Below are 26,854 nucleotides of genomic sequence, written 5' to 3'. Positions count from 1 at the left end.
GGCTCTAATCAGAGCTGTTGCTGCCGGCCTATGCCAGAGCCACAGCAACGCCAGATCTGAGTCTTGTCTGTGACCTACACCACAGTTCACGGCAACACCGGATCCGTAACCCACTGAGCAAAGCCACCGATCGAACCTGCAACCTTGTGGTTCCTAGTCGGATTCGTTTCTGCTGCACCACAACAGGAACTCCCAAACATGATTTTTCATGACTACCTAATGTTCTACTGCCACAATGAAGTATAATACACTTACAAATACCTTAATATAAGGCTGCATTAGAGTGTCAGTGAGCATCCTTATGCACAAAAGTCGTTGGCATCTTAGGTTATATGCTTGGGTTAGGTTTCTGGAAGTGATTCCTAGGTCAGTAGTTGGGCATGTTTGTAAAAAGCTCTTTATACCTATTGCCAAATTAGATAATTTATACCAATTGATCTCATTTCATCCTTACCCATGTTGAGTATGATTCTGTTTATTCATTGAAGAATTTGGAGGAGTTCCCATTGTGGTTCATTGGGTTAAGAACCCAACATAGTGTCCACGAGAAAGCAGGTTTGATCTCTGGCCTCACTCAGTGGGTTAAGGATCTGGCACCGCTGCAGGCTACAGCGTAGGTCGCAGATGCAGCTCAGATCTGGTGTTGCAGTGGCCATGGTGTAGGCTGGCAGCTGCAGCTCAGATTTGACCCCTAGCCCAGGAACTTCCATATGCCACAGGTGCGGCCTTAAAAAGGAAAAAAAAAAAAATAGAATTTAGGGAACAGAAATACCCTCTGCCCACCCTCAGATGTGAGGAGACCAGGGATGTGAGGGACCTGACCTCGAGGTAAGAGGCCACCTCCCCTGCTCTCCTGTGCCCCCTGCAGGATCCTCAGAGAAGTGGGGGAGCACCTGCCCACTTAGATGCCGTGACTCCATATCAAAGGCTCTTGCTGTGTAATGACACAGAACCACTCAGCTTTCATGATGGAGTTACCCAGACTGGGAGTCGATGTACCTCTGTGCCACCCTGTATTCTCCTCAAGCTGCTTGCTTTTTTTTTTTTTTCTGCCTTTTCTGGGGCCGCTCCCACGGCATATGGAGGTTCCCATGCCAGGGGTCTAACCAGAGCTGTAGCTGCCGGCCTACGCCAGAGCCACAGCAACTCGGGATCCGAGCCACGTCTGCGACCTACACCACAGCTCACAGCAATACCAGATCCTTAACCCTCTGAGCAAGGCCAGGGATCGAACCCGCAACCTCATGGTTCCTAGTTGGATTCGTTAACCACTGAGCCACGACGGGAACTCCTCAAGCTGCTTGTTTTCTGGTCCAGACATGTCTCCACTCACCTTCTAAGCCTTTCACAGACTCCCACGGCCCCTAAGGAGAGCTGCTCATGGGGCCCCAGGATAGCCTTCTGTGTCTGTGTGGCCCCGCACGCGGGTTCCCGTACTGTCTCAGCAGATACTCATGAGCGCCCCAGGAGGCAAATAATCATTTCCCTGCTTTATAGGTGTATTATTTTCCTGGGGCTGCTGTGACAAATGGCCACAAATTGGATGACTCAAAACAACAGAAACTTATTCGCTCCTATTTCTGGAGGCCACAAGTTCAAAATCAAGGTGTCAGCCACGTCACGTTCTCACCAAATTTTCTGTGGGAAAATCCTTCCTGGCCTCTTCCAGTCAAGACACGAGTGTTGCTGCTTGAGGATGTCACTGGTTCTTAGAAAATGCAATGTGGTTCCCTTCACCCTGGGAACCTATCACTTCACCATCACTCTGTCAGTGGATTATCGTCAATTACATTGGAACTACTCGGCAAGCCCTTAAATGAGAGTCATTCACTTATTCTCTGTGTGGTACGGGGGGGATGGAAGACCTCAGGCATCCAGAAACGTTAATGGGAGAATTCCAGTTATCACTGAGATTTGTAATCGATATCCTAAGCTTCAGAGAATGAGTTGTAATCACAGATTGCAACTTGTGAAAGTACTTGGCAGAATGTGGGCTCTATTTTAAATTGCAAAGAAATTCATAGGGTCTCCATGACTGTTGGATTCCCCTCCTCTGGCCAGGGCACCCTTGACACCTTGGCCACACGTGGCAGTCTGTTCGTGCACTTCTGATGAACCACGAGGGCCTGTGATATTACCACATCTGTCTCACCTGTGATATTACCACATCTGTCTCACCAGCATCTCCTGGCTTGCCCGCATCGGCTAAGGCATTTCTCTACTTTGCTGGTGTCTTGTGTTTCTCTTACTATGTTTACTTCTGAACTGGAGTAGTAGATTCCCACCCCCACCCCCCACTTTTTTTTTTTTTTTTTTGCCTTTTTAGGGCCACTCTTGGGGCATATGGAAGTTCCCAGGCTAGGAGTCTAATCAGAGCTACAGCTGCCGGCCTGCACCACAGCAAGATGGGATCCAAGCTGTGACTGCAGCCTCCACCACAGCTCATAGCAACACTGGATCCTTAACACACTGAGCAAGGTCAGGGATCAAACCCGCCTTCTCATGGATCCTAGTCAGGCTCGTTACCACTGAGCCACAATGGGAACTTCCTAGATCCTTTAAAAAGGACCTAACCCCCAAATCTAAACCTCACAGCCAAATGGATGACTATGAGACGAACATGGTACAGGGTCACCAGCGCGGTGAGCACTAGGTAGTCTGGGTCATAAAAGATTGCCAGGGCTCTGCCCTTTGCTCTGTGCTCCATCTGTGGATATGGGTTACAGTTATCTTGGGAACTGCCCTAAAGGATTGAAGAGAAAAGCACTCTCCCCGCAGCGCCAGTGTCACACTTAGTCTGCAGAGCAGGCGGAGGGACTCCAGTGGCTGCTCTCATCATGCCGGGGATCAGTTCTCAGTTATCATGGACATCATTCTCCTCCCAAGCTCTCACCCAGGAAGGCCTATGTCTTGAAGAGCACTGTTTGTTTTCATTAAAGTATAGCTGATTTACAATGTTGGGCCAATTCCTGCTGTTCGGCAAGGTGACTCAGTCATACCTATATATACATTCTTTTTTTATATTATTTTCCAACACAGTCTGTCCGCAGGAGATTGGGTATAGTTCCCTGTGCTGTACGGTAGGACCTTAAATTGTCTATCCAATCGAAATGTAATAGTTTGCATCTGCCAACCCCAGACTCCCAGTCCCTCCCACTCCCTCCCTCCCCCTCGGCAACCACAGGTTTGTTCTCTGTGTCTGTGAGTCTTATTTCTGTTTTGTAGATAGACTCATTTGTGCCCTATTTTACATTCCACATATATAATACAGTATTTGTCCTTCGCTTTCTGACTTACTTCACTTAGTGTGATAATCTCTAGGTGCATCCAGTTGCTGTGAACAGATTATTTAATTCTTTTTATGGCTGAATAGTATTCCACTGTATATCTGTGCCCCATCTTCTTAATCCACCCATCTGTCAATGGACATTTAGGTTTACTCCATGTCTGTAGATGCTGCTACGAACATAGCAGTGGATGTGTCTTTCTGAATTATAGTTTTGTCCAGATATATATCCAAGAGTGGGATTGCTGGGTGTTTGTTTTTAGTTTTCTTTTTAAAATTTTTAATTCTATGCATTTTATTGCATCTATGGTTTTAAAACCATCATCACAACCTTATTTTAGAACTTGTCCATCCCTCCCCCCAAATCTGTCGCCTTTGGTAACTCTTCAAAGTCCATAACTTTTTCAAAGTCCGTGAGTCTGTTTCTGTTCTGCAAATAAGTTCATTTGTATCCCTTTTTTAGGTTCCACGTATAAGTGATAGCATATGATGTTTGTGTCTCAATGTCTGACTAACTTCACTTAGCACGATAATTTCTAGGTCCATCCATGTTGCTGAAAAAGCCATTATTTCATTCTTTGTATGACTGAGTAATACTCCACTGTATGTATGTACCCCATTTTCGTCATCAATTCCTCTGTTGATGGACATTTAGCTGGCTTCCATGTCTTGGCTATTGTGGATATTTGGACGCAATGAACGTGTGTCTTTTCTAGTCATGGTTTTCTCCAGATAGATGCCCAGGAGTGGGTTTGCTGGATCATATGATACGTCTGTTTTTAGTTTTCTGAGGAACCTCCATACTGTTTTCCATAGTGGTCGTACCAATTCACATTCCCACCAGCAGTGTAGAAGGGTTCTCTTTTCTCCGCACCCTCTCTGGTGTTTGTTATTTGTACACTTATTAATGATGGCCATTCTGTCTGGTATGATGTGGTACTTCATTGTAGTTTTGATTTGCATTTTTCTAATAATGAGCGATGTTGAACATCTTTTCGTGTGCCTGCTGGCTATCCATATATATTCTTTGGAGAAATAGCTATTAAGTCTTCTGCCTACTTTTCAGTTGGGTTGTTTGTTTTCTTATTATTGTTGAGTTATATGAATTGTTTGTATATTTTGGAGATTAAACCCTTGTCAGTTGCATCATTTGCAATGATTTTCTCCCGTTCCACAGGCTGTCTTCTCTTTGCTTTCTTTTTTTTTTTTAATGGTTTCCTTTGCTGTGCAAAAGTTGTAAGTTTGATTAGGTCCCATGAAGAGCACTGTTTAAGTTTTGCTCTTGGTACCTGGCCTCCCAGGTGGCTGGAAATCTGATCAACAGGCTCTCATCCAAGTCCAAACTGTGAGCTGAACCTAATGGATGCAAAGTGGAGGCTGAGCCGCAGTCTCCTAAATAACACGGGTGTGATTAGATCAGCTCAAAGGAACATTCCACCTCCCCCATGCTGCCTCCACCCCCTGGGCTTCCCTGCTCCTCGACCATGGTGCACAAAAGATCAAGCACGCGTGCCCTTACCCTCCCTGGGAGCTTGCCGGCTCACCAGCTGTCACCACCATGCCTTTAATGGGTTTGTGAAACCCAAGAACCTGACCCATTTCTCCTCTGGGGAGAGAGTATAATGCAGGATGCCAAGCTGGGAAGAGGATTCAGGAAGCTCACCTGTATGAGAGCAGCGTGCCATGCCAATGCAGCTTGTTTGGGTTCTTACAATTCCCAGAGTCTCAACTCTGAAATAGGTGCACATGGCGTTCTCTGGTGGCTCAGTGGATCCAACATTGCCCATGCAGCAACTCCAGTTGCTGCTGTGGCACAGGTTCAATCCCTGGCCCAGGAACTTCCACAGGCCTCAGGCATGGCAATCAATCAATAAAGAGTTCCCATTGTGGCTCAGCGGGCTAAGAACCTGACTAGTAGTATCCATGAGGATGTGGGTTCAATCCCTGGCCTTGCTCAGTGGGTTAAGGATCCCGCGTTGCCGTGAGCTGTGGTGTAGGTGGCAGATGCAGCTCAGATCTGGTGTTGCTGTGGCTGTGGCGTAGGCCAGCAGCTGCAGCTCCAGTTCAACCCCTAGCCTCGAAACTTCCATGTGCTGTGGGTGAGGCCCTAAAAAGACTAAATAAATAAATAAATATCTGAATATTTAAAAACAAGTGCTCAGAAGGCAGTAGGGTGATATTGTGACGCTGTTTTCTGCTCACTTACAGTCTTCCTCCTTCTTTGGATTTAATTTTAGCTCCTTTTTCTGTCTGCCTCCATCTCCTTCCTCCCAGTTATGGGCCCAGATGTCAGTACCCCACCCAAAGGGTACTGACTCGAGTGACTGTCACATATCTCAGAGGGTCATCATCTGCCCATAAACATGTTTTGAGTGAGCGCAACACACAAAGCCTGGTGCTTATTACAGACTTATGGTTATGGAGGAATCCATGCCCTCAAGCAGCTTCTGAAGTAGGTTGAAGAGCAGATCATCAAAATAATCTAAGGCCATGTGGGAAGAACACACTGACCATGTGGGACAGAGCACACTGACCTGGGATCCGAGGATGGGCTGCAGAGGCCTCCATCAACACCCCGAAATTGCCTATAGCATTGGATGGTTGCAGAGCACCCCTTTGGGGGTTGGGTTGATCACTTTTATCAGCTTCACCCCAAGAGCTAAAGAACTTTGTTTACCATCGCACTTTGTGGAAGAACCCTCCTGACAATTTCCATTATCAGTGTAAGAGAATTTCACTGAGCAAATGAGACTTGAACTGAATTTAGAAAATATACTCAGGCGTTCCCGTTGTGGCTCAGTGGAAACTGAGTCCGACTAGGATCCATGAGGACGTGGGTTTGAACCCTGGCCTCGCTCAGTGGGTTAAGGATCGGGTGTTGCCATGAGCTGTGGTGTAGGTCGCAAAAGAGACTTGGATCCCATGTCGCTATGGCTGTAGTGTAGGCTGGTAGCCGAAGCTCCAATTCGACCCCTTGGCTGGGAACTTCCATATGCTGCAGGTGCGGACCTAAAAAAGAAAAAAGGAAAAGAAAGAAAGAAAATATACTCAGAGAACAGCAGGGTGGGAGACCGTCCTAAAGGAAGGGGTTTGAAGCATCCTGGGAAGACTTAGAACCAGTGGCCTTAAGTGGCCTCACTTCCCTCAGTCTCGGTAAAATGCAAATCTGTAAAATGGTGATAATCACCACTTCCCAGAGTTTTCTGAAAGACCAGGAGCTTTGGGGGGGGGCAGGGCTCACTCTGTATCACCATCTCTCAGCACGGTGCTTGACTCATATCACAGTGGACACTAATCAATATTTGATGAATGTGTGAGTTAACGGAAATAATAAACGTGAGAGGGCTTGGTAAACAGCAGAGCACCGCTTCAGCAAAAGAGCTTTGTTGCTAAGTACCTACGTTTTGTGCTTTGCAAGCAGCCTGCGCTAAGTGTTTTCTCCCCTTTGAAACCGACCCTTCTCCCCCCTTCCCCACCCCCTGTAATGGGGCTCAAAGGCCAGCCCATCTGATGGAGTGTCTCTGGACTGGCCAGATAAATGATTGCTTGTGCCGACCCCGCTGACAAGATATGCAGTTGCCTAAGAGCCCAGAGGCAACCTCACTCTCCGAGGGCTTGGCCTCTCACCCCAGCCCCTGCTGACACGCACACACCTGCAGCCCTCTTCTCCCTCTGGGACCAGAAGACCCCAGGAGCTCCTTTGCTGGAAGGGGCAGTCAGGATGGGGGCATTGCTGAGCCTCTGCTGAGACTCCTTCCAGTGTCTGTGGTTGCATCCTCTCTGTGACCTCTCAGGACAGCAGAAACCATCAAACGCTCCTTTGCTAGATACCACTTTTTTTTTTTTTTTTTTTTTTGCCACACCCATAGCATATGGAAATTCCTGGGCCAGAGATCAAATCTGAGCCACAGCTGCAACCTATGCCACAGCTTTGGCACCACCAGTTCCTGAACCCACTGTGCCAGGCTGGGAATGGAACCCTCCCTGCCGCAGAGACCATGTCAGGTCCTTAACCCTCTGTGCCACAGAGGGAACTCCTGCTGGGTACTTTTTGTACCCCTGCCTCCTAGCCACAACTCCCTCGAGGTGTCCAAGCTCAGAGAGAACCGATTACAGCTTCTATCAATTTTTCTTTTCTCCTCCATGCCGTCCAATGGACAGGATGACTCATTGGCATGACTGTGATCCTCCAAGAAACCTGGGCTGGTTGGGAGTGGGAAGGATTTTTCAAAGACCATGGCTGAAGGTGACAGGCGTCCTCAGAACAAGTTAGGAAAGATAGAGGTGATTTCTCCCTATTATACTTCTCCACTGGCAGACGAAGCTGAGAGAATGAGCTCCCAGCAAAGAGTTAGATGCCTGTGTTCCAGATCTGTCACTTAGCAACTCTGAGTGTGCCACTTCATCGCTCTGAGCTTCCGGCTCCTCTCCTGTAAACCGGAGGCGTACCTGTACTGCCTCTCAGGATCCCTGTGATCGTCAGTGGTTTTGATGATGCTTCAAGTGGTACAAAGCTCCACATATTTTTATTATCAGCGTCTACACGAGCACACTCCTCTGGTGCGGGGCACTCACTGTGTGCCGGGTGCTTTTACCTTTATCTACGGCAATCCCGGAGGTACCCCATAAGAGTGTGTTGTTTTTCCATTTTTGCAGATGAGGCTCAGAAAGGTAAAGAGCTTGCCCAGCTAATGCGTTCGAACCCCTATTTCTGTTCCCATTCTCCACTGTAACCCTAGCTCATGATCCTTTTCTCCTGTGTACTGTCACTCCGTCCCTTAAAGGATGACATACTCCTCTGGCCCCGTCACCCTCTGTCACGGGCCGGGCCTCTTAGCCGCACCCTAATTGCCATTAACCTCGTGCTGGATTGTTTTGTTTTCTTCCTGATTTGGCTTCCTCTGGGCCCTGCTCTCAGCCATGCTGCCCGGACCTCTAAACATAGTCCATACAGACCTTGAGCTTGACCTTGACCAAGCACCTTTCTACGCACCACGCTCTGGTGAAATGAGAAAAGGAAAGCTCTCTCCCTTCCCTTCCCCGGGCTCTGGGACCTCCCTGTCCGTAAGGGAGCTTTGGCCCTGAGCACCCAGGGAGGAAGAGCACCCATGCTTTGTTGTGAATCCCCTCTTCTGGAAATTACCAAGCATAGACTTCCCAGGCAGACCCTTCAGAGGAACAGCGGTGCGGTAGCTCTTGATCTTGTCAACTGAGGTGGGGGGACGGCGCTGGGGGAGCTCTCAGACTCCTGCCAGGAACCTTCATCCCCTCCCTCCAAGAGCTATTAGCCCCACTTCAGAGATGGAAAAGCGAGATGGAGGGCCTTTGCTTGCATCACTCAGTGAGTGGGCAGTGGCCTCAAAAGCTTAGCTTATGTCATCGGCCCCTGGGTGTCCTTGGGGACCGGACACCTCTGACTTGTCGCTGATACTGACGGAGTGTGGGCTCCAGCGCAAGATTAGCACAGCCCAGGCCCTTGGAGGGCTGGCACCGCGAGCATCCCACCCCCACAGTCCAGTGCCTGGCTCCCCAAACCTTCCCCTTGAGCCTGTCTGAGGGACAGAGAAGATGGTCCAGGGCTGCTCCCCATCCCGGAGCCCTGCCTGATGAGGCGATGCCCAGCAACCCAGTCCCAAGGTGGGCCTCTTCTCATAGGCGCTGCCCATTCCCCCAGCACCAGGAATCCACCCTACAATTAGGCCAGAGATAAATCAAAGCCAAACTTGGCTGATGACATTCAGGAGCCAGTAGTGACCCTGGCCACACATAGAAATCCTAGCGGGCTGCCCAAGGGCCTTTGTCTGGTCGGGAGAGCTCAGGATTATCTGTCCCTCTTTGCTGATGTATGGAGTCACCGGCTGTCGGAGTGTTTACGAATGGTTATCACCTCGATGCTTTGGCCATTATCAGAGGCAGGGCCGCCTGCCGGGGCAGGGGCTCGCACCCTCTCTATTACCACCTGTCATTGGCAGAGAGTGTGCGCTGACGCTACCCAGTCCTGACTGCCGAGGGGAGATAGTTTCTGACGGCTGATCAAAGAGGAGAAGCAAGGCCTGATAAAAAGAGTGTGTGGTGGTGTACTTTTAACTTTGGGAAACATTGGCATTTGCATTTTTTCCCCATCTTCCTGGTGCTGGCAGGAACCAAGCCCAATAAATGCAGTGGATTCAGTTACCTAATCGCCGGGGAAATGGTATGTGCTTAAAGCAACAGAGCATGACTATAATCTCCTTCCAAGAGAGAGTGGGTGAACTAAGCTTTCACAGAAGACTTGCTGTATCATAAAGTGGAATCATTTAAATTTAGCCTTTGAAGTGATCTCGCACGTAAAATCTAATCTTGGCATTCAGCAGCGCGCCATGAACCTTTGGGAGTTGGGGAGCAGGAAGGATCTTGGCTCAAGATGCCATCCACTCCCTTGCTGCCATCCCCAGGGTGGTTCCCCAGAGGTGCCCCTTTTCCTGGGGCAGCTGGGAGACTAGATGCGGTGGAGCAGAGTGAGTTCTAGGCTGGGCCCTCAGGGGATCTGAGTTGTTGAACCAAGTCTGCCTCAAACTGGCTGTTGGATCTTAGGACTTAACTTTTCTGAGCTTCACATGGAGAGTGAGGATGTTTGGTATAGGTTACAGGATATAGTGGCTTAGAAAGCTTTTTTAAAAATTTTTTTAATTTAAGCTATGTAACCCCTATTTAAAATAAATCTTTAGATAAAGCCCTATTGTGTCAAACAAAGACAAGTGGAGGGGGTTTGCTTGAAACTGGGGAAGAAAGTCCCTGCCCCTGACCTAGTTCCAGAAGCGGTCCCTGTAGGTCCTCAGAAAACAATTTAAAAACCGCTAGCCCAGGAGTTCCCTTCATGGCTCAGTGGTTAACAAACCCGACTAGGAACCCTGAGAATTCGGGTTCGATCCCAGGCCCCTCTCAGTGTGTTAAGGATCCGGCGTTGCTGCAAGCTGTGATGTAGGTCAGAGATGCAGCTCAGATCCAACGTTGCTGTGGCTGTGGCTTAGGTCGGCAGCTACAGCTCCAATTCAACCCTTAGCCTGGGAACTTCCACATGCCCGAGGGTGTGGCCCTAAAAAGCAAAACAAAACAAAACCCCACTAGCCTAGAGTTCCCACTGTGGGCTCAGCCAGCAGGTCCAGAGCCCGACTAGGATCCATGAGGATGTGGGGTCATCCCTGGCCTTACTCAGTGGGTTAAGGATCCTGCATTGCCCAAAGCTGTGGTGTAGGTCAAAGACAAGGCTCAGATCTGGCATTGCAGTGGCTATGGCATAGGCCAGCTGCTGCAACTCCAATTCGATTCGACCCCTAGCCTGGGAGCTTCATATGCCACAGGTGCAGCCATTCAAAAAAAAAAAAAAATTAATTAAAAAAAAAAACAAACCTACTAACCCAACAGTGTGAGGTCTCCATGCTCTGATAGGGTCGTGGGAGCTGTCGCATTCTGCCCTGCACGTGGGTGTTGCACGGTGTTGGCTCCATCCCGGGGCGGGGCAGACATAGGGAAACGGCCTGCCCTCTGCAAGGTGGACTCAGCGTCTGACGTGCCCTGTGCACTGCAGGTACCTTCGACCGGAGCGTGACCCTGCTGGAGGTGTGTGGGAGCTGGCCCGAGGGCTTCGGGCTGCGGCACATGACCTCCATGGAGCACACGGAGGAGGGCCTGCGGGAGCGGCTGGCCGATGCCATGGCCGAGTCACCGAGCCGGGACGTGGTGGGATCCGCAACAGGTAAGGGCGGCCTCACGTTTGTAATCTGGCTTGGTCGGGACTGGCGCCCATGGGTGGAGAACGTCTCTGGAGGGAGAGGAGGGTGTGGTGTTTGTCTTAACCATTCGTTTCTTTAGTTAACCCTCTGAGAGCCATCATGTTGGAAGCTTCTGGTATTGGGAAACCTAGTGTAGAGGGGAGCCCCCCCCGGGGGGGGTCGGACCCCCTTCTACATGGAATAATGCATACAAACATGCTGTGGCTACACAATTGTATTGTGTAAGTGGCTCCCCAAAGGACACCTTCTCCAGGGGAGGAGACAACCTTGGCTCCCCTAAGGTTGTCAGCAGCCCTTGGGCACCAAATGCTAAGGCAGCATGGCACCTTCTTCGGCCATGCTTCAGGCTTCGTCGCTTGGCAAGTATCAGGGGGCCCTGCCAGGCTGGGAGGGAGCACAGAGAAAGCACAGGGCTCATGTGACCCCCAACCCTCATCCCAGACAGCTTTTCTTATGCTACATCTTGCCTTTGACTCTGAGAGGGTCCAGCCACTGGGGCCTGGAGTGGCTCCTCGCATCCATGGGGCAGAGACAGCCTCGGACGACCGGCAAACCCTGCCCCAAGCACGCAGGTGCACCTGCACGCCTGCGCGCGCGCACACACAAATGCAGTTAGGAAAGGCCACAATCTTTCCACCTCCACAGAATGACAGTACAGCCTGCCTCTCCTTTTCTCTAAAGCACCCCTTCTGTCCGAGTCACCTGTGCGGTTAGTGACAGTTCTGGCCCGGCTTTTATGCCTGAGGAAGACTAGCCCCACAGGCCCCCTCTCAGTGTTCTGAGCCCAACAGGAACTTTGTACGGCCTGGGGAGCAGATCTTGGCTACAGGCCTTCCCACTCTTGCTTGCCTGACTCCTCTCAAGACTGTTACTCTTGGGAGTTGCCGTAGTAGCTCAGTGAAACAAATCTGACTGCCATCCATGAGGACGCAGGTTCGATCCCTGGCCTCCCTCAGTGAGTTAAGGATCCATCGTTGCCATGAGTTGTGGTGTCGGTCACAGACATGGCTTGAATCTGATGTTGCTGTGGCTGTGGTGCAGGCCGGCAGCTGTAGCTCCAATTTGACCCCTAGCCTGGGCACCTCCATATGCCGTGGGTACAGCCCTAAAAAGACAAAAAAAGAAACTGCTGCTCTTTACCACGAGCTGCTCCATCCCCGCCCCGCATGCCCACCTTGAGAAGGGGGATGCCAGGGAGAACCTCACCACCCTGGGGCAGGAACTGGGACCAGCAAGACTGAGTCAGAGCCTTTTTGGCAGAATTTGAAATGCCTGCCATTATCACACAGTCCCAAGTCCCTGAGGATCCGCCAGGTCTTTTCCCTGTTTGGGTTTATGGGTTAAGCGTTTCCGTCTCTTCTTCCCCACCCCATTCCACGCCTCCATCCCTCCACTAAGAGGATGGGGCCATATTGTCCGCATCTCTATCTCTGTGGCACTAGCTTCGCGCCTGCCCATAGTGCTTGTGTGATAATTGGCAGATGCCTGGATGCAAGAGAGGCAGAGAAGGAGTTGGGCGGAGATGGAGAGGTGCCTTATGTGGCCATAGGTGACAGCCATCTCTGAGGACCAGTCCCCCTCCTCCCCTGCTTCTTCCCTGGAAAGGAAGACATAGGCCTTGGAAGCCGCAACAAGCCATGTCCCAGGCCTTCGACACCCACACTCAGACAGGGCCTGCCACCTGTCCACCCCTGCTGTAAAGCCTTCCCACTTATGGATGGCGGGTCTCTATGCTGTTTTTCTCCCACCTGGATCCAGAGACGAGGAGCAGGTCTGCCGTTGCTCTAACCCCATTTTGCCTGGAAGCTGGCCGAAGAGGGGAAAGCTTTTCCTTTGCTGAGCCTCACTGGTAGCACAGCTTTCCCCTGCCTCTCTCTGGGGCCCCGGCCAGCCCCGGCTCACACAAGCCAGGGCCGGTGGCACCAGGCTCACTCCTCAAGAGCCGCCCCTCTTGGGCAACCCTCCCCTCCAGCCGCCCTCCCCATCACCCAGCACCTCCACATCGTCCAGCAAACAGATCATAAGGTGCATTCAGGCAGGGCTGGGGAACGTCAGCCTGGCACAGACCATTCGTAACCCGAGCAAAGTTGGCAGCAGTGCATCTGCCGGACAGCTGAGGGATTCAGGAGAGTCTTTGTGGCCTTAAGTAGGTTCATGAAATTTAAAAAAATAAAAGAGAGAGAGAGAGAAAGAGAGGAAATTAAAACTGCATGGCTCACCAGTCAGAAAATAGGAGACGCCCTTTTTTGAGCAGAGGGATTTCATTTTTCTCCCCAAACTGTCCCCAAATGGGATTCATTTGGTTTTCTTTGTATTAAATCTATCAACCTATCTACCTATTGCAAACACACACACACACACACACACACACACACACACACACACACGCACACAAACTCTGTCTCAATTTTAAGGCCAGTAAATAAAGCAGACAACGTGGAAGCTAACCTGTCCCCCCCCTGCCATTGTTGAGAATCACTTTTCACATTTTGCAACTCCAGATAAAGTATCAGCCTGGTAGCACAGCCCAGGGCCTTGAAAGGGCCGCCTGGCATAGCCACGCAGGACTCAGCCTGCTGCCCGGAGACAGAAAGGGACATACAACGTGATGTGGGTGAGCATTTCCCACAAGTCACCCCTTGCTCAAAGCAGCTTCTCAGTCTGCCTCTATCTCCATAACCCCATAGGTGACTCATAGGATAGGGTGACACCAAGCGTGTGCCTCTGTTGGGTGCTCTGAGGCACCAGAGATGATCAGTTCCTATAACACCTCCAGCAGGCTCCTTGTTTGGTGTAGCTCCTGGGACAGATGGCCTCTTCATCAGGGTATCAATGGAACATGCTCTCCTGACCTCTGACCTTAAAGCCCATTCTATCTACGCTTCGCTATTATACAGATTTAGCACCTGATGTGCTGGCATATATTTAACACCCAGCTTTCCAAAGGGAGGCAGGAAAGCCCTGATTTATAGCATTGGGGCATTTCCATAGCACAAAAACTTCCATTCCAGCCAATTTCAAGCTATCAGTGGGATGTACCTTGCAGAATTCCTGAAAATGTAACAGCCAGCCAGCTCCCACTCCCCGCTGGTAAGCTGTCCCTTCATGCAAAACAACTCTCCCCCAAAGTAGAGCAAAACCTTTCAAAACCTTACTCCTCAAAGCGCAGTCTCTTCTGTATCAGGGAGCTGATTAGAAGTGCGGCATCTCAGGCCCCAGCCAGCCCTACTGAATAGGCACCTACGTTTTAACAAGATCTCTATGCGCATAAAAGTTTGAGCAGGTGCTTTATTTAACCTGTGAGGTGGGCGTTAGCTCAGTCCTCCGTGATGTCTGTGGACCTGTGAGTCTCCTTAGAGCACGTGGGTGATCAGAGCACAGGTGTGATGTGCAAATGCAGCCCTAAAAGAGCTGACTGCTTTGCTTTCTTTCCAACATCATCACAGCTCTTGCCCCTGTGGCCTTTCCATGGTCCCCATTCAGCAAAACTCCAAACTAAGGTCAAGCCGCCTCTGCTCGTACACTTAGGTGGCTGAAGAAAAATCATAAAGTGTTCAGATCGGAGCCTCTGCAGACCGGTGAGCCCTGCAGACTCTCTGCAGTTTCCTAGTGCCCCCGTTTCCTCAGTTTACACCCACCTTCTGCAGCAGATGCCCGTGCCTAGAACCGTGTCTGGCACAGAGCAGGTGTGCGGTAACTGCCAGATGAATGGGTTTTACATTTAACCTAGATGTTAACAGTTTGGCTGCAGTCCCTGCTTTACTGAGGTGGCTCCTGGTGTGTTTTCATTGTCCTAGAGATTTTTCTGGTCCTCTAAGAGTTTGTATTTTAGTTTTGATTTGTTTCCTATTATTGCTGTGTATTTGGATTTAGTATGAACTGGTCTGGTGCACGTGCTCCTTCCACCCACCATCTTTTTTATTTTTTACTTTTTGGTCTTTTTAGGGTCACACCTGTGGCATGTGGAGGTTCCCAGGCTAGGGGTCGAATCAGAGCTGTAGTCGCTGGCCTACACCACAGCCACAGCAATGCAGGATCCGAGCTGCTTCTATGACCTACACCACAGCTCACAGCAATGTTGGATCCTTAACCCACTGAGTGAGGCCAGGGATTGAACCTGCATCCTCACGGACACTAGTCAGATTCGTTTCCACTGAGCCACGACAGAAATTCCCACCACCATCTTGAAGTCAGTCTTTTTCCTTCTTCATGGACACTATCTCTGTTCCCAGAGCTCCCTCTGTGACACCATGGGATTGGCTGTGTTTCTGCAGCGCCAGGACGCAGGTTCAGTCCCCGGCTCGGCATAGTGGGTTCAAGGATCTGGCACTGCCACATAGATCAAAACTGTGGCTCAGATCTGATCCCTGGCCCTGAAACTCCATATGCCACAGGCTGCAGCCAAAAAAAGAAAAAAAAAACTTCCCGTTCCCCTCCCATCTCTTACCCAGCCATCTTGTCTCTCGCCCTCAGAAGATGGTGGTCGGCATTTGAGAAATCCCCTTGCCCTCCTGCACCCAGACCCTAAACATCCCTGCAATAGCCTTCCCCTCTCCTGTCCAGAGGAGGAACCGCCCTGCCCCCCTCCTCCCGCCACCCAGCCACAATGCCCACTCTCCCCAGAGTCGCCCGTGGCCCTGTGAGCCAGGCCCTGCCATCTGGAAGTGACCTCTCTGGGGCCCCTGTTTCACCACATTCTCCTGGTTTTTCTTCTGCCTCTGGCTACTTCTCAGTCCTTTTCTGGGTTTTCTTTCTCCATCAGCCTTAACTGGATTTCTCCAGCCCCATCTCAGTGGCTTCTTCTCCTTCACTCAGTCCAGAGCCGCCTCCTCTGCTTCCTCGGCCTCCGTCACTATCCATAAACTGATGCTTCCCAAAGCATCTCCAGGTTGGCTTTGCCTCCTGATCTCCAGGCCATCTCTTGCGTCACCGACGGACATCTACACCTAACCAAGAACTGAACTCCTCTCCCCCAGCTCTGTCCTCTCAGATCACCCCATCTCATGCGTACACAGCCCTCCAGGACCAGCCGCTGCCCTCTCTCCAGGCTCCTCCCTGTGCTGCACGCAAGCTCCAGCCAAGCTGAACTTCCCAGGGGGGTCCAGAGCTGACCTGGGCACATACATCTCCTGCCTGGGAGGCTGTGTCCTGGAGCCCCCTCCTTCTCTTCCTCACCACCCGCCCCCTAAAAATACCTTGCCTAATTCCTGCTTAGTGGATGTTCCTTTCAATATTGCCTTTTCTAGAAAAATGGGATTTGTTTTTCCTTTTGTAGGGGGAGTTTTGGTTGTTTGTTTGTTTGGCTGCATCTGCCACATGTAGATGTTCCCAGCCCAGCGATCAAACCCATGCCACAGCAGAGACCCAGGCTGCAGCAGGGACAGCGCCAGATCCTTAACCCACTGCGCCACAAGGGAACTCCAAAATAGGATTTTTTTTCAATAAGCAAAACATTAACTTATTCCAGTTATTTTGTATCTAGCTAAAGCTATAACCTAATATGAAAAAATTTTTTCATAGGCGTTCCCAGATTCCCTCCCTGGCCCAGGGAACTTCCTATGTTGAGGATGCAGCTAAAAAAAAAAAAGAAAGAAAAAGAAAAAATTTTGATAAACACCTGGATGCATGTTAAATTCATTTTCTCTTTAGACTTTAACCCTTTTAATCACTACCTAGCTAAACCTTATCTTTCTCTTATTTTTCATTTATTTATTTATTTTTGCTTTCTCCCATACCTAAGAGCAAGAGCCCCAGGCCGAATTCACTGGTCCTGATCAGCTGTTTAAAAATATTCTAGAGGCGTTCCTGTTGTGGTGCAGCGGAAACGAATCCAACTAGGAACCCTGGGGTTGCTGGTTTGATCCCTGGCCTCGCTCAGTGGGTTGGGAATCTGGTGTTGCCATGGGCTGTGGTGTGGGTCAAGGACACAGCTCGGATCTGATGTTGCTGTGGCTGTGGTATAGGTCTGGTTCGACCCCTGGCCTGGGAGCCTCCATGTGCCATGGGTGCAGCCCGAGGAGAAAAAAGAAAGGGGGAGGGGGCAAAAAAAAATATTCTAGGACACATCTCTTTGGCGGGCAGCCTCCTTTTGCTGCTGTTGCCTCTTAAGAGCTTGCTAAGTCAGCAGTCAAGGTCAGGAGGGCCTGTCTCTTCCCCATGACTGTGGCTTCCTGCAGTCCTGGGAACACTGCTTCATTCCCCTTATGATCTCAACACGAAGGGTAGGAAGGAGGCGGCATCTTTTCCTGTCTAGCATCTCTTTAACAGACTCTGTTCTGGTCCAGATGCAGTTACTGTTGGGGATCACCCTTGGGGCTCGATCTTTCCCTCGTACCTTCTGCCAGAAATACATTTCCTTCCTTACTCAAATATCCACAACTTTTAGAAAACAGTAGTCTAGGCAGTACATTCTAGTACTGTTTTATTTCATTTTTTCTTTTTTTAATGCATTCATGGAGTTCCTGTCCCGGCTCAGTTGTAATGAAGCTGACTAGTATCCGTGAGAATGCAGGTTCGATCCCTGGCCTGGCTCAGTGGGTTAAGGATCTGGCATTGCTGTGAGCTTCGGCTTGGATCCCAGGTTGCTGTGGCTGTGACAGGCTGGCGGCTACAGCTCTGATTCAACCCCCAGCCTGGGGACTTCCATATGCCATGGGTGAGGCCCTAAAAAGACAAAAACAATAAAACAAAACAAACAAACAAACAAAAACTGCAGTCATGACCCACTAAACTGATGTTACATCAACGAGTTACAATCTACGCTTTGGAAACCAGTGCTCCAGTTTATTCTGCTACATCTTCTGAGTTTTCCTGTATATATACTAATTACTCAACAGAAAAGCCTGTAAGATTATTTTCAACTAAAATTCTTCTGAAGACTTCTGTCAGCAACCTCTTTTACTTTTTGCAAGGACCGTTTTCCCTTCTTCGCATGGAAAGCACATTTTGAACCGTAAACACAGTTTTGAAATGGTCACAGGAGGGGTTCAATAACTTAGTGAACAAATAGCTGTGGCCTCCCTGTCTTTTTCAAAAGATGAACTAAAAGCACTTTGTGTGTGTGTGTGTGTGTGTGTGTGTGTGTGTGTGTGTGTGTGTGTGTGTGTGTGTGCGCGTCCTAGGATCTTTCATCTCAGGACTAGAGGAATTAAGCTCTCAGTAAATGTTAGGTATTATTGTTATGAAGTTGACAGATGTGCACCCCAAAACAAATAACCCAGTATGTTGGACCCTCTGCCCCCCACCCCAGGATGACTCTTCCATTGGGCCTTGGGAGTCCTGCTTGTCCTACTGCCAAGGGCTGGGAACATTTCCATACTAAGGTTGCACTTTCAGTAGGAACCATACCAGCCCCCTCCCATCTCAAGGTGCCACGTGATCAGGTGACAGTATGGCAGGCATGGGGCAGTGAATTACTTCTCTGTCTCATGGACATCCCTACTCTCAGGCAAGCACTGTCACCAGAGCAGCTTAGCCAGACCCTCCGCTTTACCTAGGTGGGCCCTGGATTTTCCCTCCTCCTTTGGCGGCTTTCCAAAGTGCTTTTGGGGGCTCCTCTCCTCCACAGGCCTGCAACTTCCCTCCGTGGCTACAGCGGGCAGGCTGGCTGGCTGTAGGTGCCTCTGCTTCTCTCCACACGAGGGGGGGCCCAGTTCCTGCTCTCAAAGATTAAAGCCTGGAGGGGGCAACAGCGCCGAGCTGTGGGTTGGTTACTTGCTCTCTGGCTCCCATCCCCAGCCCGCACCAGGGCCCACCTATCCAAGGTGGACAGAGCAGAAGTCTAGATGGGGGGGCCCCTGCCCAGAGGCACACTCTTCCCAGGATGTGAAGCCAGAACTGCCAAGTCCCCTGTAATGATGCTGTCATGACTGAGGGTGAGGAGAAAGCCCCCAAAGGCACAAGAGCGCCCAGACATCGGGCCCGGTGCCACTGGCAGGCCACAAGCACCTGCTCGTGGTGGGGATCGGGGTGGCAGCTGCTGCCTATGAGACTGGGGGGAGAGGTATGGACGGGTGGCAGCAGGGGTGCGCTGTGGGTGTTGCTATTGGTGTCTCAGTTCAGAGTCAGTCACCCGTCTCTAGCTACTTGTCACTGGTCGGAAAGGCCACATCTCAGAGCCCTTTGGCTTCCTAGCACCCAGCTCCTGCGCTGGGGAAGAATGTTTGGTTTTTCTTTTCAGCGGCATTTGCAAGTCCTCATCAGGAAGTGGGGGAAGCTTGTGACCTCGGCAGGTTCCTTGTCCCCTCTCGGCTCACTGTCTTCCTCCCTAAGGCCGAGGGAAACCAGGAAGTCAGTGAATGTTTGCCTCCTGTCCTGCGATGTCCTGGCCACCTCTCCCTGTACTGAGCGCTGAGGCCACCCACTTCTTCTGCTGTCCTCCTTCATGGCCACCACCTCCCAAATGGCACCTGTGCCTCAGACTCTGTGCCAGCCGGGTGAATGTCCTCTCGCTGTCACACCATGGCCAGGTAGATGTTCCTTTCTGCAGTTTCCCAGGGAGGAAAAATGAAAACTTTGAAGTGAAATTGTAACTAAAAGATGTGGGGTTAAAAGGAGATGCCCAGGAGTTCCCTCTGCCACTCAGCAGGTTAAGAACCCGACATAGGAGTTCCCATCCTGGCTCAGCAGAAACGAACCTGACTAGCATCCATGAGGACACAGGTTCAATCCTTGGCCTCGCTCAATGGGTTAAGGATCCGGCATTGCTGTGAGCTGTGGTCGCAAATGCGGCTCAGATCCCGTTTTTGCTGTGGCTGTGGTGTAGGCCTGCAGCTACAGCTCCGATCCAACCCTTAGCCTGGGAACCTCCATATGCCGCCAGTGCAGCCCTAAAAAGACAAAAAAAAAAAAAAAAAAAAACCCGACATAGCATCCATGAGGATGCAGGTTTGATCCCTGGCCTTGCTCAGTGGAATAAAGTTAAGTTGCCATGAGCTGTGGCATAGGTCGCAGATGCAGCTCAGATCCAGCATTGCTTGACTGTGGTGTAGGCCAGCAGCTGCAGCTCAGATTTGACCCCTAGCCTGGGAATGTCCATATGCCACATGTGTGGCTGTAAAAAGAAAGAAAAAGAGATGTCCAGGAAGAATTCCCAGTTCTTAACCCCCTGTCAGCGTTGCCCGATCAGAGGGGTTTATCATTCACGGCCACCCATCATTCACGAGAGGGGAGGCCCGTAATGGAAGCCGCCCTCACTGTCAGGACCTGCTCTGCCTGTCGTCCTGTTTCCCTGCTCACCAGTGGGCCCACGTGGGACAGCCTGGGCTTCCCGCCCACCTTCCTTTCCAGCCTGCTCCCCACTTCCCCTCCACGGTCACCCCTTAATTACACTTCACCACCACCGGCACTTTTGTGCAGACACCCTCAGCTGTCACCACCAGCACGGGCCCTGCTGACTCACCCCTCACCGCCCCCAAGCTGCCCAGTCACCTTTTTAGACCAAGCTCCAGTCTCCCCTCCTCTGGAGCTTTCTCTGACCGTACAGCCAAATGCCCCTTCTCTCTCCTCTGACCTCTGGCACCACCTCCTCTCTGGATGCTTGGCCCTGGACAGGCAGTGCAGGTTGCCCTTTGCATCCGGGAGCAATGGCGGCGGATTCCCTTCTCCATCCCCCTGGGGGCGGCTCCGATCTGGTGGTCCCTTCAGCCCCGCCCTCAGCCATACCCACCCCCTACGGTGTGTCTTAACTCCCTCCCAGTTCCCTGGGCTCAGTCTGATTCATCTTTGTTACCTCTAACCAGCAGCTTTTTCCCTGCCCAGCAAGCAGCACTGGGACCAGAGCCAAGCGGAGCCCCGGTTAATGTTTGTTGAATGACTGAATGGGGTTTTGTGGCTCCTGAGAGGTAAATGAAAGCCAGTCAGAGCAATGGGGAAAAGTATTGCGTTGAAAAGACACACTTGTGTATTTCTGGCCAGTTCTAGGTAGTTCTTCCCTCTTCTGCCTCCTCCCTCTCCTCTACCCTCCCCCTTCTCCCCCTCTCCCCACCTCCCTGTCTCCCCTAAGGCTTCCAGAAGCCCCAGACAGAGGCAGAGCTGTCACAGAGTGATGTTTAAGGCTGAGACATTCCTCTGCACATTTCTCAGTTGGCCAAAGTCTCCTTTAAATGTTTTCACCAAAGCCCACGGGTCCCATCTGCAAGGCCGAAGTGCCGACGTGACCTCCCTGGTTGGTCTTCAGAGGCCCCTTTCCAGTGTCTCCCCAACACAGAAGTAGGGATTCTTGTGGCAAAGGTACAGGCTTGGATAAAGGGTGGAGGAGGGCCCCTGGACCCACAGATCAGGGCCCTTCTCTGAAGATGGGCACAGAGGTGAATGGTTAACCAAAGGGAGGATTTCTCTCTGTTCTTCCTCCCCTGCCAGAGAATTCGCCTTTAACCATTGACCTTTCTGCGAGGTGTGAGATCTGAACAAAGTTGTGCACAGTCATGGGTGGTTAGATGCCCGTCTTGCTCTCTGCCTCTGCCCCTTTACCGCCTCAGAAGACAGTCTGAGGTGTGGGGACCACCCCCGAGGTTCGATGGCTGGTAACAGAGGAAAGACACACAGACACATGGAAAACGAGAGTTGGAAATGGCCCTCTGACCCCTTGAGAAATCCAGAGCCTCGGCTCTCAAAGCAAAAGAGAATCCTGTACCAAGAAGGCCCAGCCATGCCCCCCGGATTGAATGTAACAGAAGGAGGCATTGCTGAGTGCCGTACCAGAATCAGCTGCCTAACCTCTGACATTTGGTGATTGCTTCCTGCCCACTTCTCTTTGAACCCCACCCCTGCCCCCAGGGACCCGCAGGCCTGCTGAATAAGATATTGCAAATGTGCTGGCAGGATCCCCCGCATCAGGCGCCCCAGACCTCCCCCGATTTCCCCCACATATGTTTTATTTCGTGTAGCCCGATCGCTTGCAATCCCACCCCTCTGTGTGCTTAATTGAGTTTGCGGAGAACTGACATCCAGTTGCTTCATTTGTTCAGGATGATTTTTTTTTCCACTCTGTGCCCACCCCTCCCCTCCCAGGGTGGGGGCCGGGAGCTCCTTTTCCTGGCCAGGTCCCATCCTCTCCAGCTCTAGCTGGCCAGGACCAGCACGCCATCTCCACTTGGATGCGTGTGACTGATGCTGGCCTTCGGAGTGGGATGGGAGGTTGGGGGGCAAGCCCACCAGGGCCCCCCACCTCCATCCGGGCATGGGCTGAGTCCTGGGAAGGCTTGGAGAGTCTTTGGTTTCATGAGTTATTCATCCTGAAGCCACTGGGAGCTGACTCGGAGCATGCAGTTCATGCGTTTGAGCACGTCTCGCGAGCCTTCTCTGAGCAGCCCAGCCACGCTGCCCAAGCAGCTTGGAACTTTCAGGCTTGGTTTTCCAAGACCCAAGAGGAGGAAGAGCAACCCAGGGGGCTGCCCCAGGGCTGGCTGCACCTCCACATCTTTCCCTGCTCCCGTTCTGGGCAGGAGTGTAGGCAGATTTGGGAGGGGAAGCAGAGGGAAAGATGGACCAACCTGGGCTGGTGAGACATAGGTACAACCCTGGATGTGCCATGCCTGGAACAGACCATGAACACGCCCTGCGAAGCTCCCAGGGGTCAAACCAGAGATCAGATCTCTGCTCCCTCTGATCTCGGCACTGGCCGATCTCTTCAAGGTTCATGTTGTGATCGTGTTTAAAGAAATATTTTATTTTCAATACAGACACAGCCCTTGACGTAGCAGTACACACCGTCACCCCCGAGAGACACGTGGCTGGGAAGTGTGTTGGTATGTAACTTCCCGTCTTGGCCTTCGTGCAAGGCTCCATCCATTGCTCCTTTGGTCCCTCGAGAGGCCGACACCCCTACCCCCTGGTGCTCAGGCTTGGGAAGGTGTTGGCACGAGGGCAAGAGGTCGGCTCAGACGGGAGGTACCTTCTGGCCACAGACGGGTTTGGGATGGGGCATAGCTGCCCTTCTTCCCCCAATAAGAGTTTCTTTGAGACCCTCGCTCCCTGCCCCCCACTTTCAAGATGGAAGTCAAATTTTCGGATTCTGCTGTGCAGAGCAGAGAGGTCACTAGGCTCTAATGCATTTACCATTGACTGCCCCTCTTGTAGTGCGTCTATTAGTGAGTAATTTGATTTGTACCTATTCATTTGCAGTCCCTGCAGGAGCCTGGAGCTGGCCCCTGGTATAATTGGTGCTGTCTCTATTTTTACATCATTAGATTAGCCCCGACTCCTGGCCACTTGTTGTCTGCGCTTGTCTGTCCATTTATACAACCTAATGTAACACAAAATTCATTACTGATCACATTACTTTCAACTCTGAAGCCAGCCTCGTGATAAACATTTGGTTAACCCCTTCCTGCCCACGGGGGTGGGGGCAGGAGAGCCGGCAGGACAAATGCACTTCCACTCGACAGGCAAATCAATATCTTAATACAGCAAAGTGGAATTGCATTTCTAGATTTGTTATTCCTCCTGGAGGAGCAAATGGAAACTCGCTCGTCTGAGCGAGCTGAATTGAATAATGAATAGAGCCCCGGCACCAGCAGCCCGTCTGTGGACGGAGCACAAAGGCAAAGCCGGCACCCGCCCAGCTTTTTCATCTGGACGGGCGGCACTGCAGCAATTAATCGAGGCTTGTGATTGTGGGTTCGAGATCATAGACTGGGACCCTAACAGAGGCCTTGTGCCACCACCGGTGTCTCAGCCAGGCCTGACCTGGGACAAACCAGGACCAAGAACTGGGTTCCTTTCCATAAAACTTTCACTGATAGGAAGGCACCAGACACATGGCCTTGGCAGTAAGGCCACCCTGAAAGTTAAACCTACTGCTGAAGTTTACCACTGGGGCGTTCCCGTCGTGGCTCAGTGGTTAATGAACCCAACTAGTATCCATGAGGACTCAGGTTCGATCCCTGGCCTTGCTCACTGGGTTAAGGATCCAGCATTGCCATGGGCTGTGGCACAGGTCGATGGCTACAGCTCTGATTTGACCCCTAGCCTGGGTGTGGCCCTAAAAAGACAAATACATAAATATAAGATCAAGTTTTCCATTGGGAAACAAATAGACAATATGATTCCTATTTAGAGCCAGGTCAGCAAAATGTCGGGGCTGGTGTGTGTGTTGTGCCTGTTTGGGGGGTGAGCATCCCTTGGCATGGAAATGCCGTGTGTGCCTGAAAGTGGTCCCAGATCTCAGATGGGGATGCTGGTGAGCATGGGGGACCCTAGTCCAGGAGCTGGCCCAGAGTCTTAAAGGGACCTCAGCACAGCTCTCTTTAGTCTAGAAGATTCTCTCGTACCCTCCCCCTGCTTATCCCCTCCCCAGCCCCCATCTGTCTCTGGGGAGCATCCACACCCACTCGAAGTCATTAACTTGCAGGACAGTCTGTTTCCAAAGGAGTCATACCCCGACTTATTAAGAAACTCTCGTAAAGCGTATACCACAAAGATTAGAAAAATAGACGTAGAGGAAGTAGAATGGAACCCATTACCATGAAAGTCATAAATCCCTAAGTAAAGAGAAGCCATAAACTGAAGAGACTTGGTTGGGAAGGAAAGCTGGGAAAGGCAGCCCCCGCCCTGTCTACAGGATGCTCTGCTCGAGTTCAGGGGAGTCCTGAATGGGAGGCTGGGGAGAGGCACTGAAGCCTAGGGTGCGTGGGCTTTCTCTCCGTTGAGCGGGCCGCCCTCCCTCTCCTACACCCTGAACCCTGCTGCCTGTGAACCTTTTCAGAGCCCAGACGGGCCAGAAACAAGCAGCAAGCCTGTGGGGGTCCCAGGGATTGCTAGAGAGGGCTTGCAGGCTGCTCCTGGCCTTCGCTGTCCCCCGCCTCCCTCCTTCATGGGGGGGCAGCGGCAGGCAGGCTGCCTCACCCCATCCTGACTCTGGGAAGCTCCGTTTCCCACAGACAGCTCTAGGGCCGGGCCAGACTCAAGTGCTTCCTGTCGTGAGGAACTACAGAGGGGGATCCCATGGCCGGGTGTTAGCAGACATCTAGGTGGAGGAAGGAGGACCCTGGTGTGTCCCCAGGGCCACCCCTGGCACCAACCACGGTGCACTAACTTGCTCCGTCAAAGGGAACCTACTGCTTTGGCCTCAGCTGTTAATCCCTCAGGTGGGTAAGTGGGCCAGCGGGGGAGGGGGCACCAGGCATCCCACATGGGCCCCCGGCCCCCTCCGGCCTAGAAAACAGATCGGCGCAGCAGAGGACAGATCAGCGGCAGGGAGGGGAGGGTCAGCCGGGGGAATGAGAGACTGTGATTTCTTAACCTTGATGGAAGGGGGAAAGCCACATCTTACCAAACTCTTCCGCTGCGTCGGAGAGAATTTAATTACGTTTGGGCATTTGAATGAGAACCAGATGTGGCTCCAGCCCATCAGGCCAGCCGTGTTCAAGGAGCAGCATCTCTCCTGTGGTCCACAGGCCCCTGCACCATCTCACAGCCCTGGAGGGCGGCTCGGTGGGGTCCAGCTTCGAGGCTGGACTTCAGGAGACAGGCAGGTCAAGGCCGGTTCCAGGCATCTGGTTCCATGAGGCAGTTTCCAAGCCCGGTGTCCTCCCCAGAGGGGTGCTGAGCAGGCATGTTTATGGGGCCCTGGTTAGGACGCCCAAGAGGAGTTCCGTTCCAGCACCCAGCTGGGCATCCATCCTCTACAGCCACTTTGCCCCCCACGCCCCACTGCAGCTTTGCCCCTGGTGTCGTGCCCCCAGTGTGGTCCCCAGTGCAGCCAGAGAGGGAAGTTGGGGCCCTCCTGGGTGAGGACCGCTTCTCCAGGGAGCTCAGTCTGCTGGAGCATCAGAGACGGCCACCCTAGCTTGCTAACCAGGACCCCACTGCAGTGACAGCGGTCCCTCGCACACCATCAGGGCCAGTGCATAGCCCGCTTCTTGCAGCACCTTTGCATCTTCCTTAGAGTCTCAGGCCCCCAGTGGGGTCGCAACCCCTCCCCTCCAGCCTGACAGATGGTGAAGCAGATGAGAAGTGAAGCGACTGGCCCAGGTCATTCAGCACGTCTGCGGCAGAGCTGGGGCCAGGGCGAGTTCCCAGCTCCTACTCCTCCTTCCATCCACAGGGAGGTTCAGCTCAAGGCTGCTCCTACATCTGGCTGATCTCAAGCCTGGTTTCAGCCAGATTTATCACATAACTCAAAACCGGGGGCACATGAGCCAGGTCAGCTCAGCCTTTGCTGTCCGCATGCGCAATAAGCCATGACAGGACCTACTTTGCCTTGGTCAGGATTTAAAGTTATACTGATGCGGTGGCACTGAGAGGGTCCCCTTTCGTTGGCACTGGTCAAGGTGGCCTGGGTGGGCAATCCTGACCTCTTCTCCTTTGAAGCCAAGACTTGGGAGGGCTTGGGTCACGTGGGTTTCCTGGAGTGGGTGTGCGGCGGTCTGTCTGGTCTTTTCCTGCCTGGGACTTTTGCCGCATCGTGACTGTTGCAGGAGGGGCCTGGGGGAAGGCTCCAGCCCCCAGACTGGCCAGAGCCCCCTCTGGCTCATACCCTCCCTACGGCTGGGCTGTGAGCTGCTCTGCCTGAAAATCAGATGCTCTGCTCCCTTCCCTCCATACCCCCAACACACACACACACAAACACACACACACACACACACACACACACACGCGCGCGCGCGAGCGCGCAGCCAGCTCCAGGGGAGAGAGGGGGTGGAGGGTGTCTTTTGAGCAGGGATCTTCCTCATTCTTCAGGCCTCCATCCTTCACCCTCTCTTCCTACTTTTATTCTCCCTTCCCCAACATTCCAGCACGTTCCTCTCCTGTCATCCCTACTGGGGCCCCTGGATTCCGGGGTCTAGCTACCTCT

The 26,854-nt window shown here is 51.9% G+C and overlaps 1 protein-coding gene across 22 annotated transcripts in view; it reads left to right on the top strand.

The window, feature by feature from the left end:
- Positions 1–26,854, top strand: part of BCAS3 (BCAS3 microtubule associated cell migration factor) — a 580,731-nt gene that overhangs the window by 544,132 nt on the left and 9,745 nt on the right. For 11 of the 22 annotated variants that reach the window (XM_084985045.1, XM_084985048.1, XM_021068155.2 and 8 more), the window contains 2 exons: positions 10,854–11,021; positions 22,740–22,805. In XM_084985045.1, coding sequence (XP_084841171.1) covers positions 10,854–11,021; positions 22,740–22,805 — 234 coding nt within the window. Of the gene's footprint in view, positions 1–10,853; positions 11,956–15,166; positions 16,310–22,739; positions 22,806–26,854 lie in introns of those variants that run through there. The other 11 variants (XM_084985051.1, XM_084985047.1, XM_021068166.2 and 8 more) reach the window with 2 other exon arrangements.

This window comes from Sus scrofa, chromosome 12 (assembly GCF_054392235.1).
Source record: "Sus scrofa isolate SSC_HxYL_T2T_F1_AM1 chromosome 12, Sscrofa_HxYL_maternal_Yorkshire_Landrace_v2.0, whole genome shotgun sequence".
NCBI lineage: Eukaryota > Metazoa > Chordata > Mammalia > Artiodactyla > Suidae > Sus > Sus scrofa.
Note: the sequence above shows the minus strand (reverse complement) of the source record. Positions and strands in the feature narration are given on the sequence as shown.